Source organism: Rhamphochromis sp. 'chilingali' (genome assembly GCF_963969265.1).
Source record: "Rhamphochromis sp. 'chilingali' genome assembly, chromosome: 14".
NCBI classification, from domain to species: Eukaryota; Metazoa; Chordata; class Actinopteri; order Cichliformes; family Cichlidae; genus Rhamphochromis; species Rhamphochromis sp. 'chilingali'.
In genome coordinates, this window is record NC_137941.1 from 20349039 (window position 1) to 20363336 (window position 14298).

General features: G+C 40.9%; 1 protein-coding gene across 8 annotated transcripts in view; it reads left to right on the top strand.

The window, feature by feature from the left end:
* Window positions 1–14298, top strand: part of myo16 (myosin XVI) — a 119332-nt gene that overhangs the window by 15174 nt on the left and 89860 nt on the right. For 4 of the 8 annotated variants that reach the window (XR_013974041.1, XM_080902502.1, XM_080902507.1 and 1 more), the window contains exons 1-2: window positions 3074–3490; window positions 9855–10124. Coding sequence is in view for 7 of the 8 variants with exons in the window: in XM_080902502.1 (XP_080758628.1) it covers window positions 3463–3490; window positions 9855–10124 (298 nt within the window). In the remaining variant the exon portion in view is untranslated. Of the gene's footprint in view, window positions 1–3073; window positions 3491–9854; window positions 10125–14298 lie in introns of those variants that run through there. The other 4 variants (XM_080902503.1, XM_080902505.1, XM_080902504.1 and 1 more) reach the window with 2 other exon arrangements.

Here is a 14298-nt window from a genome sequence, read left to right on the forward strand (position 1 = left end):
ACACTTTCTCAGGTTTCGCTACCTCTCTGTGGTGGTTGTAGACAGATCTTCCGTTAAAACTATGGGTGACTACAGCAGTCTGTTAGCAAGCAAAGCAGTGGGGAGTATAGCAACCACTCACAACTAGTGGGGAATAATTGTTTTTCCCTAGGGACCAGTGGTTGCCAGGAGGTCACCAACCAGTCTCTAGGAACTAGATGAAGAACACCTTGAAGCTTCTGAATGAACAAACAGATGGGGTTAACAAATATCATTAAGCTAATGGTGATGCGCACCAAGTTAGCAGCTAGCTTGTCTATTATGGATTGAGCTAGCTTCTTAGCTCAATCCATAATAGTTTCAATCAGTGTCTCCACTGTCGTTCTCCACAACCTAAAGGAAGAATCTTGCTCCAGTATTCATCAATTGTGCTCTACAAGTTAATTATTTTTCATGCCCTCACAGCACAAGTCGGCAATGGGCTCGACCAATTGTCATGAACAATTATGACCAAACCTAATATAGAGGATTTTAAATTGAATCCTGAATGAAGAAAGTACTGTCAGTAGCACAATTACCATAAATTAAAAATGATACCAATGTAAGAAAAACAGGACAGATTAGCAAAATGATAATAACACTTTGTGCAGTGAAAAAAATCAACAAAACAGAACAAAAAAATATGATTGCAAGGTGTTAAACAGATCATTTAAAAAAATACACGTAATAGCAAATTATGTTTGGTGTATGTTTACTTGAGCACCTTGTGTCAATAGCATGATACAATATATGGGATTGTAAGTAGCTGGAACGGATTTACACAAATAAATCTATCAAATGGAAATGAGAAATACTGAATTCACAGTCTCCTTTAATATATAATACCTCAAGTGCTAAGTGCCTTTGGCTTTGCCTTTATTAGGAACCTTTCCTGCACCTTGGATCCGTCACCACTGAACTCAGTTGAAGAGATCACACTTAAAAACAAATGTACTCACTCTCTAGGATGTCAAGCACAAAATTCATGGTGGTAACACAGTTGCAGCATTGATTGACAGCTGAGGGTGATGATGGCAGAGTGACCGCTGTGTCAAAGTGAATGAAATTTATGATCTGTGCATCAAACGCTGCCTTAGTGAAAACCTGTCAGTGCTGCACAGAAGAAGAAGAGAGCCTCAGTCTCTACCAGAAACAGCATGTGCTACACTGTGAGTGACTTTGAAACAATAAAGACATAGATAGTGCCAAGAAAACAGATTGTGGATAGTTACACAAGTGACTGCAGCCGTGCTTTCCTTTGACAGAGATTTAGATGGCTGTTATATACAATGGAGTCCTTACATCTGTTGTTTTTATCTCTTTTCTTCACTCTATCTCGCTGCTTACTTGTGGCTGCAGAGAGATAGAAATTATCATTACGTGTCAACAATTTATTGTCCTGTCTCTGTTGCCACAGACTTCCCTTCTAGGGTGATGTCTCACTTTGAAACTCTGTTTTACAGTACCTCATGTTCCAGTTTTCCAGCAAGCCACCGCTTTCTGATATGGCATCTTAAGTCTCTATTACTGCAGGCGCAGATAACATGCGCCATTAATGCTTAAAGACATTTAGATGGGAACGCATGACATTCCCCTGTCAGAATGTACTGTTGTGCGATCTCCATTTCAAAAGTGATAATGGGATAGTCATTGTGTTATCCCAAAAACACTTTACTACTTGGCTTGCAAGTGCAGTAAAGATGTGAATTTGTCTGTTGTCTCTGTGTTTGTGTGCAAACACATGTAGCAGTACGATTGAATTACTCTGCATAGTGCAGTCTTTGCACACACTTGAACACAGGCACCTGATTTTACTCCGGTAGTTGTTGTAGTAGTTGCTCAAGCTGTACTTTGCATACGATGCAGCGAGCAGTTGCTTTGACCTGATTTCCTATGACAGGAATTACTCGAGTATCCAGTCTGACACACATACACACAAATCTAACTCCCAGTGTGTCTTTTCTTTTCCCCCAGTCTCTTTCAAGTTTGCTCTGTTACTCCTCACTGTTCGCCACCAACGCGGAGTGAACCTCACCTGCTTCTCACGTGCTTTAATCCCATCTCTGCTCGCTCATATTTGACAGCGATTGTGCCTCAAAATCTCACACGGGAAAATCAGCATGCTGTTCAGGCTGTAGATGTGTAAGCGCCACGCCACAGATTTCTAAAACGTGCGTCGCAATCCAGATTGATTCACACACTGCACACCCTGTTAACCTCTACTACTATCATCCATTTTTTTTAAGTGTGTTTCAGCTTCTCTCTGTTCTTGTTCTCGCTGTGTCTCTTCTTCCTCCTTCTTTCTCACATTCCCATCCTGCACAAATCCCTTTTTAACACAAAGCTTAGTAAATGCAAATCAGCCTTAAAGGACAAAATCATAGAGATCGCCCTACAGACACACATAGTTCATATTGCACCATGCCCTGTGGTTTGTTGCTGCATGATAAGTGCATTATAGTGGCGTCTAAACGTACTGCGCTCAAGCTCCAACGTTCTATAAACTATCTTTATCGGTAGTAAATTTGAGGCTAGTTTAAGACCGCTGATGAACACTTAACCTGTCACCACACCAAAAGCCGCACTGCAGCAGCTTCGCCTCTCTTTCTCTCTATGTCTTTAGCTGTCCTATCAAATTTAACACTCCCCTCTCTTTTTGCCTCTTGCTTATTTTTCTTTCTCTTGCTCCCCCTGCTGTGTCTGCAATTCTTCAGTTTAATCAAACAGCCCTCCTCACAATCTGTCTGTCTCGCTCTCTCTGCGTTATATCTATAATATAGCTCAATGGATCCTTTCTTGCCGCCTTTTTTTTTTTTTTTTGGGCTGAGAAGGTAGAGGATAGTCCAAAGAAGCGTGCATCTGTATGAGTCACTGCATATGTGTGTGTGTGAAGAAAACCAGGAGGGGGGTGTGTAAGGAGGCGAAGAGCATTGCGTCATTGGGGGTGTGTTGAACAGGAGGTGGGCTGAGCCGGCTGCCAGTCAGTGACGCCAGTGGAGCACGTGTGTTGGCTATGGCTGGGAAGACGTTGTGCAGTGGTTATCCGGCTGTAGGCGAGAAGAGCTAGAACCAGCCGCAGCTCCGTGTTGCCGAAGGGGTGACCGAGAGAGTGCATGTCTGTGTGTGTGTGTGTGTGTGTGTGTGTGAGAGTGTGTGTGAGAAAGCGAGAGATGAACTGTATGCATGTAGATGCTGCATGAGCTGCAACCGGAGCTGCTACTGGTGGTGGTGAATAATGCAGACAGGGGAACAGAGTTTGGATAGCATGCAGTGAGCCAGATTAATAATGTATCGTGCCGGTTATGAGCTCTGCTTTAGTTAGTTTTTCTGGAACCTGTAGCTGCCTACTATCTGCCTGCTTTCCTCACTCACTGACTCCCCCGCATACCTTTCTGCCTGCCTGCCTTCCTACCTGACTGTTGGACTGTCTGACTTGCTCAGAAAATGTCTCACTACCATTTCATCAAATGTTGTAAGTAGCCATTCAGCAGTTCTATATTTATGCATGCAAGTAGACTTGTCAGCCATGGGTGTGTGTCTGTTGCATTAGCACTTACTGTATGTTCAAGCTGCCATACTGTATGAGTTCACATGCTTAAGAATTCTGGTCATTTGCTGCAGACGCAGCAGCGGTGTGGTCTAAACTTCAAATGGGTATTTGTGCCCCCCCCCCCCCCCCCGTGTGTGTGTGTGTGTGTGTGTGTGTGTGTGTGTGTGTGTGTGTGTGTGTGTTCGTGCAGTAAGTGGGTGTGTGAGCTTGCTGCAGAGAGCTGCTGCAGATGAGTGAAGTTGACCAGTGAATGCGGCAGGTAGCAGCAAAACGAAGGAAAGGAAGATGAAGTAAAGCCACAAAGATGCAGCTCCCACGAGTGTCTGGCATATTCACGTCACACTAACAGACTCACAGAGAGAAAGTGGTTTCAAGGAGAGAAAGACAGATGGAGAGAAAACTGATGGTGGTTTAGAGGAGCACGGGAGAGAGGGAGGGGATGGCATTATTGGGAAATGGATGGAAGGAGTGACATAAGGAATGTGGCCAAATTTTGAGTGATAGATGCAAATATTTGAGAGGCAACAGCAATGAAGACCGGAAAAAGGGAGAATATAGGAGGAAAGATAATTGAGTGCTATGATAGAGGTGATGCAGGCTGTCAAAGTCTCTCCTTCACTCTAAGAACCCACCTCACCTCTTAATCATCCACATCCCCTCTCCTACATATCCTGCATATTTATGGTGTCTGCAGCTTATAGACACCATAAATGTGAGTTTGTGTGCATTTAACTGTATATGTGTATGTGTGGTATTTTGCAATTTACAACCTCCTGCAATGGTGTTTGTGTTATTAGCCAAAGCCTGCTGGAGCCTGCATGGGATGCTCTACATTTAATCAATAACTGATAGCTTGGAGATGGGATGGCAGAAGAAGAAAGCTCGCGCTTTCTTTCCCTGTCTCTCTCTCTCTCTCTCTCTGCATATCCACTTAATCCATATCCCAGATTCATTCAGACCCATTTCCGATTAGTCCTTTCCTGGTCTGATGTATTTGTCCACAACCATTCATCACATAGTAGCAAGAGTCAGTGTATCTTGTTATTTTGACCACTTAGTGCAGACGTTATGTCCTAATATTTGAAAATAAATTGCAGGTTATTAAAAGGTGATGTGATGTACACGAAATTTTATGTGGAAAGTGAAGTGCACCTTACTAGAAGCTGAACAAAAATGTTCAGTTTCTAGTGATATACTCTCCTCGTATTTAGCCTATTTTTATACCCATCTATCTTACATGCTTTGTACACCTACAGTTCATGTGTGGGCTGTCTGCCCTAATATGTCATCTTATTTGTTGTCTGTCATGGACTGGGAGTTTATGGATTTGTGTGACTGTAACCTTGAATGTATGCTTAATAGATGATGTATTGGGGTGACAAAGAGTGTGGACAAAGAGGATACAACCAAGGAACAAGCAGTAGGAACAGTGAGGACAGAGACTGAGGCAAGAAACAGTCAGCTGATCAGAAAACGATAATCTATATTATTGGGGGGGGGGGTATTAAAAAGTTCAAGTTATTGAACAAAATATCAGTATGATCTAGATGTGACTGTTGCTGCATTTGTTTTTATTTTACGTAAAAATGATTAATTGTTGTAATCAAGGAAATAACATGCCACTTCTTCTCCTGGGTTTGGACTGAAAAGTATTCTGAGGTGTGCACATGTGTATGTGCAGGTGTGATGCACTACACGTGTCTGGTCTTGATGGTCTGTTTCATCTTTTTCTTCTTCTTTTTGATCTTCAACTCTGCAGTGAATGAAATAGATACGATGACACAATACACACCAGTCAAATTAAAGGAAAAAACCCTTAATCCTTGAACGCCTACAGCAAGGTCATCCTCTGATATGTCGTAGGAGGTATTTTGATGACACTGTTAAGATTCACGTGTATCTTTCCTGGGTAGAGTCACTATAAATTAATGCAAGATTGCTCAAATTGATCCCTTTTAACCTATCATGAAGCATTCCTTTCCTGATGGTAGTGGTCTCTCTCAAAATTATAATGCCCCCCCTTCCGTAGATCATGAAGGATCACTGATTGGAGAAATAAGTATAAAGTTAATATGAATCACATACTGTCTTCACAGCCAATACCTCTCAGCCAAATTGAAGATCTATGTGAGACTTTAGATGAACGACCATCATGTGAGGGGATATCCTTTGGCAGAGTGATGTTTAATTCCCCACGGAAGAGATATAGAGACTCACTGAATTAATGTCATGTTGCAATTAAGCTCCTCTGTAGGCATGTGGTAACCCAACACCTTATTAAAACAATTTATGATGGTTTTTCCTTTAATTTGTCACGTGTGCATATAAGAACAGGAGAAAAATAAGGCAACAACTGTGGGACTGAGAATGCAAGACTGTGGAGACACATTGTCGTATATTATTAGAAAAAGCAGTAGGTTGAGTGTGTTTCTGTGTTTCAACCGTTAGCCAAGTTCCCAAAATAAAATACAGTTGAAGCACCTGGCATGAGCAGTATAATAATGACCCCCACCCACCACTCCCGTCTGGAACTTGAATACAAAAGAACGCTTTTTTCACATGTCTGTCCAGAGCAGATGGCACTGATGTATTGTGAAGGAAGTGTGTGTGTGTGTGTGTGTGTGTGTGTGTGTGTGTGTGTGTGTGGGGGGGGGGGGGGGCAGGTGTTCAAATGAATGTGTAGATGTATATCAAACAAAAACAAACAAAAAAAGCACACAGAAGCATCTTTTTGTCTGCTAGGACGTCTTTGTTTCTGCCTGATAAAAATCCGAACACACCCCAGCCCCTTCAAATGACAGCTTCTGGTATACTCTAAAAAGTAACAGCAATGTACTTACGCCTCGACAGTTAAGGACTTCTTTTATTGTTAGGTTGCTTTTCACTGTTGAAAGAAAAGCCCCAGTTTACAGTCTCAGAAAGTTGGCTCTAGTGCCAAGATTCTCAGGTGGTAGTGCAAGTGCTGGACTGGGGAACAAATGTGCATAGCTCTTATGCATATTACACTTATATGAGATAACTTGCAACACTCTCTAATGTGTAAAAACAATGGAAAACTAACATCACAGATACAAAGTAAGAAACAGACAGAAAACACCCTGGGACAGAAATAAAACAATAATGTGTGTCTGATACTGTTATTTCCTCTGACGGTAAAGTGTGACCAGTCACAGTCTGGAGCTCTGGAAAAATAAGATATTTAAGACCTGATAAAGTTGTGACAAAGAAACAGAAGGTGTTGGAAAGCATGCAGTGCTTTAAAAGTGCCCTGCTAACAGTATTTTTCACCTGCTGAAAACACTGATGTGTGCTCAGTCACCCTAAAAGAGAAGCAGACAGATGACGGAGAAAAAGAGTGCTACATCAGTGAACAGACAAAAATACTCAAAGTAAGAGAGAACTAAATCAAAAGTGGGCAAAGAAGAAAAAAAAACAAGCACAATAAAAGAAGAGCAGTTTGAGAAATGTAAGGAGTGGGATATAACATGCCCAAAGAGACATAAGTTAGTGAGTCATTGTCTGTGCAAAGACTATCTTGTCTTCATGTTTTGCTTGTCCTCTGGGCTGACTATGACCTGAATTTGTTATATTATCAGTGCTGTCATGACAGTTCGTCTTCTGTTTGCACTTTAACTTACTTTGTAACAAATTATTATTCCTAAAAGTGTTAGCATCTTTTGATTTTTTATATTTCTACATGAGCTCTTTTGGTCTTCCGAGGCTTGGCCCTCCTGCTGTAGAGTCCCACTACTTTACATCACCCAAGCAGACCAGAATAAGTTTCGCAGCTGCCTTGTGATGAGATCTGTTTGGCTACGTTCCACTGAGAGGCAGATAGATTATGCACAGTCAGAAGAATTGATACACTCTGTTAGGACAGAAAAAAAACAACACATAAAATATTGTGGTGTCTCACACAACCCACCCCAGGGCTAAACAATGAGCAAATATCCTTCACAGCTGGGATGCTAAACGACTGCCTGCACACAACTGGGCAAAATGCTGACACAAACAAAAAAGGATGCAGCTTGGTTTAAAAAAATGTTTTTAACAGCGTAAATCAAGATGCCATCATTCCCAAATTATTAAAACTGTTAACTAACTGAAAATTACCTGAGAAAATCATGTAGTCATTAAATGCCCGCAAAGGTCAGGGCAGGAAGATTGGAAAGGTCGTGTAATGAAAATAAATAAAAGAAATTAGACTAATTAGTAAAATGATTGGCTATAAAAAGAAAGCGCATCCCAGAGAGGCTGATAGTTTCAGAAGTAACGATTGGGAGGCTTTTACCACTTTGTGAAAGAGCGAGTGGGAAAATTGTTCAGCAATTTCAGAATACTTTTTTAAATTTAAAATCAGCAAAGAATTTATTCTTTTATGTGCAAAGTTTAGAGCTGTACTAAACAAAATAATCACACTTGCTCTGCACTAATTGTTTGGTGTATGGAGTGCAGCATATTTTCTAGAATTATTGTCCTCAGTGAATTATAAATAAGCATAAAAAGCAGCTCTTGATTTGTTTCTTACATTTTATTTTTGCTTTTGTGCCTTAAGGCAAAGCTTCACAGATCTTTTTTATGTTTTTCTCTTCTTTGTTAAGCACATTAAGTTTACATAATAAAATGTGCTTTATAAATAAAATTGCTATAAAAAGCTGATATTTAGAGAACACATTACCGCTTCAACACACCTGAGGACATGGATGCTTCTTATTATCTGAGACATGTTTAATAAATGAATAAATAAATAAGATCTCAGTGTGCTAACTACTTTTTTTTTTTAAATGTAAGGCATTCTGGATAATAACTTTCTTCAAATTTATTCTGAACAAGTAAAATTCATAAGAGAACATCTGTGATGTTTGGAAGTGAAATGTTTTGAATCTCCATTCACCCTCATTACTTTTTAAAGGGTGTGTTTGTGGTTTAACTTTCCTCTCGCTGGGGTGTTGATGATTTCTCCAAAATGATTGAGTAGCAAAGTAAGCTAAGACCAAAATACACATATTTAATGTAGGGCACAATTTTCTTTGGTTCACTATCTTGGTGAACAAAGCTGAAGAACTCAGCTGACACTGTTTTGTTGCTGTGAGTATTTACAGTTATTACATGAAGATATCCTCCACTATGACCCAATGCTATCGCGTTACATCTCTTTAAGCTCATTATGTTAGACTGAAAACAAGATCACAGGCCAGATCCGATCACTGAGCACCTGCCCATATTCATGTGTTATCCAAAAATAGAACTACATCAGCTGGTGATTCAGCATAAGAGCTGCTGAGGAAACAAGCAATAAAGCAATAACAAATTCTGCTATTCCCCCTGTGATATCACTTTCCCTTCCAATGAGGGAGACAGCTTGGTCTGTGTAGCAGCTGCTACTGATAGACACTGGAGTTTGTACAGCTGTGGCCGGATGAACGTGTCAAAAAAAGGAAAAAAAAAAAGATTACTAGAACAAATCAAGGTGAAAATATGACAGTTGAAAAATGACAGTTCTGCTGCACACTGATGATATGTTCATACTTTTCAGCGATGAACTGTGAAAAGGTTTATACTTGACATTTTGGCCGAAAACGCACCCACACAGAGTGCTTCTTTGACATGATATGATTGAGTCAGCGTACACTCTTTGCTAAAGCTGAACAAATGTAAACATTGCATACGTTTGACCTAGCAGTCTATATCGAGCTGGCCAAGTACAAAGCTGTGAAGCCGTGTGGGTGATAAATCCTCGACTGCTTTTGATAAAGTGTTGTCTCCTTATCTGAGTAACACCGGCTATTTTCTGACCAAGGCTCGTTTGCATATCATCCAAAAAAATCAACAAGTCGAGCCTGAGACCACAGCCCTAATAATAAATCTGGGTATCCACGCAAATCTCTGCTTGTCAGGAACAAGACTTAAAGTAAATGACATGTACGGCTGCATCTTTAGGTAAATTTGTTTCTGTTTTTAATCAGAGAGCATTTTCTTATTTACTGTGTAAACTATCATGGCAGACTTACCAATGTGGGGCCCATGTGGGCACTTTTGTGTGGGGTGTCTGGGGCCCTCCACAGTGGGCCCACACCAGCACCAATAGGACATGTTTAGCGGGATAGTGTTTTCACTCATTCACCAGGTTGTCCTCCTCACTGAAGCATGGACAGCTTGCATTCAAAACTTGAATAAAAACAAATCTTATGTAAAAAAAAAAGACAAATGACGCAACATAATTTTTTTGAGATAAAACATTACTAATGTTATTTTGCTGTTTCTGGCTTTCTCTCTTTGTCTCTAGGTTGCTTCCAGCTATGTAACGTCTTTCGCCAGAACATGGAGATAGACCAGTGTCTGCTGGAGTCTCTTCCCATTGGCCAGCGCCAAAGGCTGGTCAGGAGGATGCGCTGTGAACAAATAAGGGCGTACTATGAGAGAGAAAAGAGCCTTCAGCGCCAGCAAGGTGGAGTCAAGGTTCGAGCCCTGCCCACGCACCGCAAGAAGCACCACGTTCGCTTCAGGCCTGCCGATATTATACAGGATGCCATCATTCATCATAACGACAAAGAAGGTGTGTGTTCGGATTTTTCTGCGAGTGGGCGTGTCTGCTTCTGGTTAACACGAGGGTAACAAGAGGGTAGCAGAGATGGCAATACCTGATTTTGAGAGCAAAGTGTTGAAAACAATCCCACCTACATATGCTGTTCAGTGACACTGACAGAGAGCTAGATGACATAAGAATGTTCTTCAACAGATAAAGAAAGAACATGTGATACGGCTGTTTGATTGGCTGATAGTTAATAGTCCATTAAAGCATTTAAAAATGGTTAAAAACACTTTCTTGTGTTCTTCACAATGAACACACCCGAAACTCCGGCTGATTGGGACCCACGCCCAGTTTCCCACCTTGGCTCAGGCGATTAGAGGATCATCAGGGGGTCCTTTTGTCCCTCTGTGGGGGGTCACTCCCACTAGGTTTATATCTGGGACTCTCCACCATTTGACCTTAGAACTGAAGAAGCTTCTCGGATGAGAGGTGAAACGTCTTCAAGCAACTTAAAGAAGTCCAGACGCTTTTCTTTGCAAGCTCCTTTGACTACGATGACCTGGATGACTGAGAACCTTCACAGACTTTCTTGTGGCTTCAGAATGACTGTGATTTTACTGATGTCGGCGAAAAGCGCCGTTGTCTGCCCTCCTGTGTCGGTTTCTGTGTCTGAGAATGTTTCTTTGTTCCCGTCTGTGTGTGTGTTTATTTATCTGTTACCAGCCAGAGAAAAAGGAGTCTGCAAGCTTTCCTCAGACAATAAAAACACACTAACTTCTGATGCTGACATCATTCTGTCACAAAACAAGCCTCTTGAAATTTAAAGGGTATTCACATTTTACTCCAAAAGGCACATCTTTTTGTCCAACCTTACCATTTTTCTTTTTGTCTATGACAGTCACTTGCCAGTCACCGACACATCTGTCTGAGCATATCTCCGTCAGTCCTTCCGGCAGACTTTGCAGGTCACTGTGTTAATCTCTGCTCCCTGGCTGCCAGTAAGATTCAGCTGGGGTATGTGGGAGCAGCTGGTGTGCCACTGCTAAAGCCAACCTGAAAACAGGGTTCACTGGCTTGGCATGGATCGCATACTCCTCTGCCTAATCACCTAAGCCCCACCATGATGCTCAAGTGGTACCAGGCCGCCGTTTGTCTTGCTATGTGAGGGCTTTGTGACCATTTGGTGCTCAAAACAAGAACTGGCTCCAAATGAAACAAAATAGTAGATTCATGCAGAGGCGTCTGTAGATAAGGGAACACTTCATATCTTTATCTTTGAAGAAAAATACTGCCTTAAAGATTCATCAGCTGTTCTTTTTATGCTAGCTTGTCTGGTTCTTTTGGGTCAGTGCCTCTGCGTAAGGATCTGTCCAAACCACTTAGAGTTTACACTTGGAAGTTGGATCCATCAGCACTCAGTACTGTATATCCTGACAATGCCTCTTCTTTAGTATTCTTCAGTGGTGCTGGTGCTCGAAGTGATACGTTTTTCTCACTATCTCTGCTCGTGTTAGCCTTTTTTGTAAAGAGAGATAGGATTTGCTTCTGGCCAGGACTGTCCCAGAGTAATGTGGGAACATATTTGGCACTGGCAAACTTAAACTTAGGGTTAGAAATTAGCAATAGCTATGAACTCTGTGTGCCGCACATCAGTTTCATGCTCTATACTGGAACTATGGCTATGTGTATCATGCCTGGCTGATTTCCAAAAAGCTGTTGTTGGGGTTTAAACACAGTCACTATTTAAGCAGTAGATCATATACTGTATGACTTCCAAAAAGAGCCAATATTTTAATTATGTTATGCTTTCAGCATTACGATTAAGCTATCATTTCATGGATCCCTTCTAGAGTAAGCTCAAGTGATATACTTGTTAAAGATACACTTGTATCTTTAAAATGTCTGTTATCTTGAATACATTTAAATATCTCAACTTAATTTGTCAGCGCCGTCTGCTTCAGATGGTGATGATTATTGAAAAATAATTAAAGATGTTTAGGTGGCTCTTTAAGAAGCTGTGACTGAAAAAGACACAAAAAGAGAGATTAACAAATAAGACTCAGCCTTAACTAAAAAATAAAATTAAAAAAATCGAGGCACGAGGTGCTGAAACTTTGTCTGCTGACACGACAGCCAGATAATAAGAGATGCACACACAGTCTACACACACGCAGTCACAAAAGGATTTTGTTTTTCTTATCATTCGTCTTGTACAGGAAGTAAGATGAGGGAGAGAGAAGAGGGAAGGGCAAACACACTGAGAAAAGGGAACATTGGAAAATGGATGAAGCTAAATAACAGCAGCAAAGATGCTTTTGGATTACGAAGGATATCGCAGGGTTAAGGTTAGATATAGCACGGACACACAGCTCTAGCTGTAGATCTGAGAATACTGCACGTCATCTTCGTTCACGGGTTTATCTGTCATATGCAAACATCTGGCTCGCTTGTGTTTTGACATTTGGTGAAACTGCTTCTTTTTTTTTTTTAAACCAATCATCAGAATGTGAAGCTGTTGCTCTCGTAACCATGGAACCTACTATTAATATTTACCATGTCTTAACTCTCCAAAAATGCTATTTAATGACATTTTGTGCTGGTTTCTCCAACTTTGGTTATCAAATCTTGAGAGGTTTTTGGTACCTCTTTTTGATTGGTACAATTCCAAAACTCATCTTAAGACACCTGTGGACTGTATCCGCATCTTTCTTTGAAGCACTTTCTTTAAAAACCGAAATCTCATGAGCTCCAGTTTTGCACTGTGCACCCCATTCATATATCAGATCTTACACAGAAAATCACCTACTTTGTTGTGTTAGAACAATTTGCTGTTTTCTAATGATTGTTGTTGTTTTGCATGCATGTGTATGTGTGAAGCCTGCAGCTCTGCTTTAGAACATCCATTCTTTAGACCAGTACTGTTTAATGGCTTGTCATTTAAGACATTCATAGCCTCATGATCCTTTAGTGTCTCTTGTATCCTGGCCTTTTTAGCTGCCGCAGACCTCGGGTCAAACCTACTTTTCTCCTGCTGGCAGTAAAGATTACCTGTATTATGCAACCGTATGCATTCACAGTCCCCTCAGTGGGGACTCCAACTCAAGTCAGAAATATTGTTATTTGGATCGGTCTCTGCACCAGTGGGCGAGCGTGTTTCCCCTGTGCCTGTGCTGCGTGTCTGTTCAGTGTGCACTATATGGAAGTGTAATTACTGTGTGAAGTGTGTCTGAATGGCCATCTTTCATTATTGATCAATGTGTATAGATCCATCCTGCAGGCACAGCACAGGGACTCATAGTGCAATCACTTCTCCACAGTGAGGAAGTCGGGAAAGTGGAGGTAATAAAAGCTTCCAGTCATGTGGAGTGTTTTGGAGCACTCCTTAGAAACATATCACACCTAAAGTACTAAACACCATGTGTTTATATCAGTGAAGCAAAAGCTTCAATACAAAGTTTAAGGAATCCACTTGACACTGCCCACGAAATACATTTTAACTCAAAGGAATTCTCTGTTATATCCATAATCATAACTATATCCATCTGTTATCATTAGATACTGTGTGGCGGATGTGCTGGACCACAGTTGAAGTCACTGTGATGTGTAGTGTAGTCTTATGGGAAGTTTCAGACACTTAGCTCTGTTCTGTTAGCCTTCCATCTATATATACTCTCCCCTAGGTGGTGAAACTTAACCAAAGGGGAAGAAAAATAAGTAAATATGTTAGGGATGGTAGGGAACATCACTTGATATCTCCCTCAGTGCACCACACTGGGATTAAAAGGGTGTCAGACATCTGTCATGTTTTTGACAGAACAAGGCCTAGGCCCACAGAGCTGATAGAAAAAGAAGCCCTTTTTTTGCCATCCTTCATAAATGTGCTTTAATGACAACTTTTGTCATATTGCAATGAAACTTTACACTGGAATTCATACTTCTCCGACCTTCTAATATTAAATGTATACTTCATTTGATGAGTCATGAGTGTCCAGACAGGTAAAATGAGCAAAGGATGTGAATGTTATGAAGTCATTTCTTACAGTTGTGCTCGGTTTGAAGATGGAATTTAATTTAGATGTTTTTTTTCTACGTTTGAGTATTTTAATTAAAATTACACAAAGGAAGAGAAGTACACATAATGACAGTTTCCCCTAAAATGGCCGGCTGTAAAACCGGATTAAAATGCATTCACATTCAA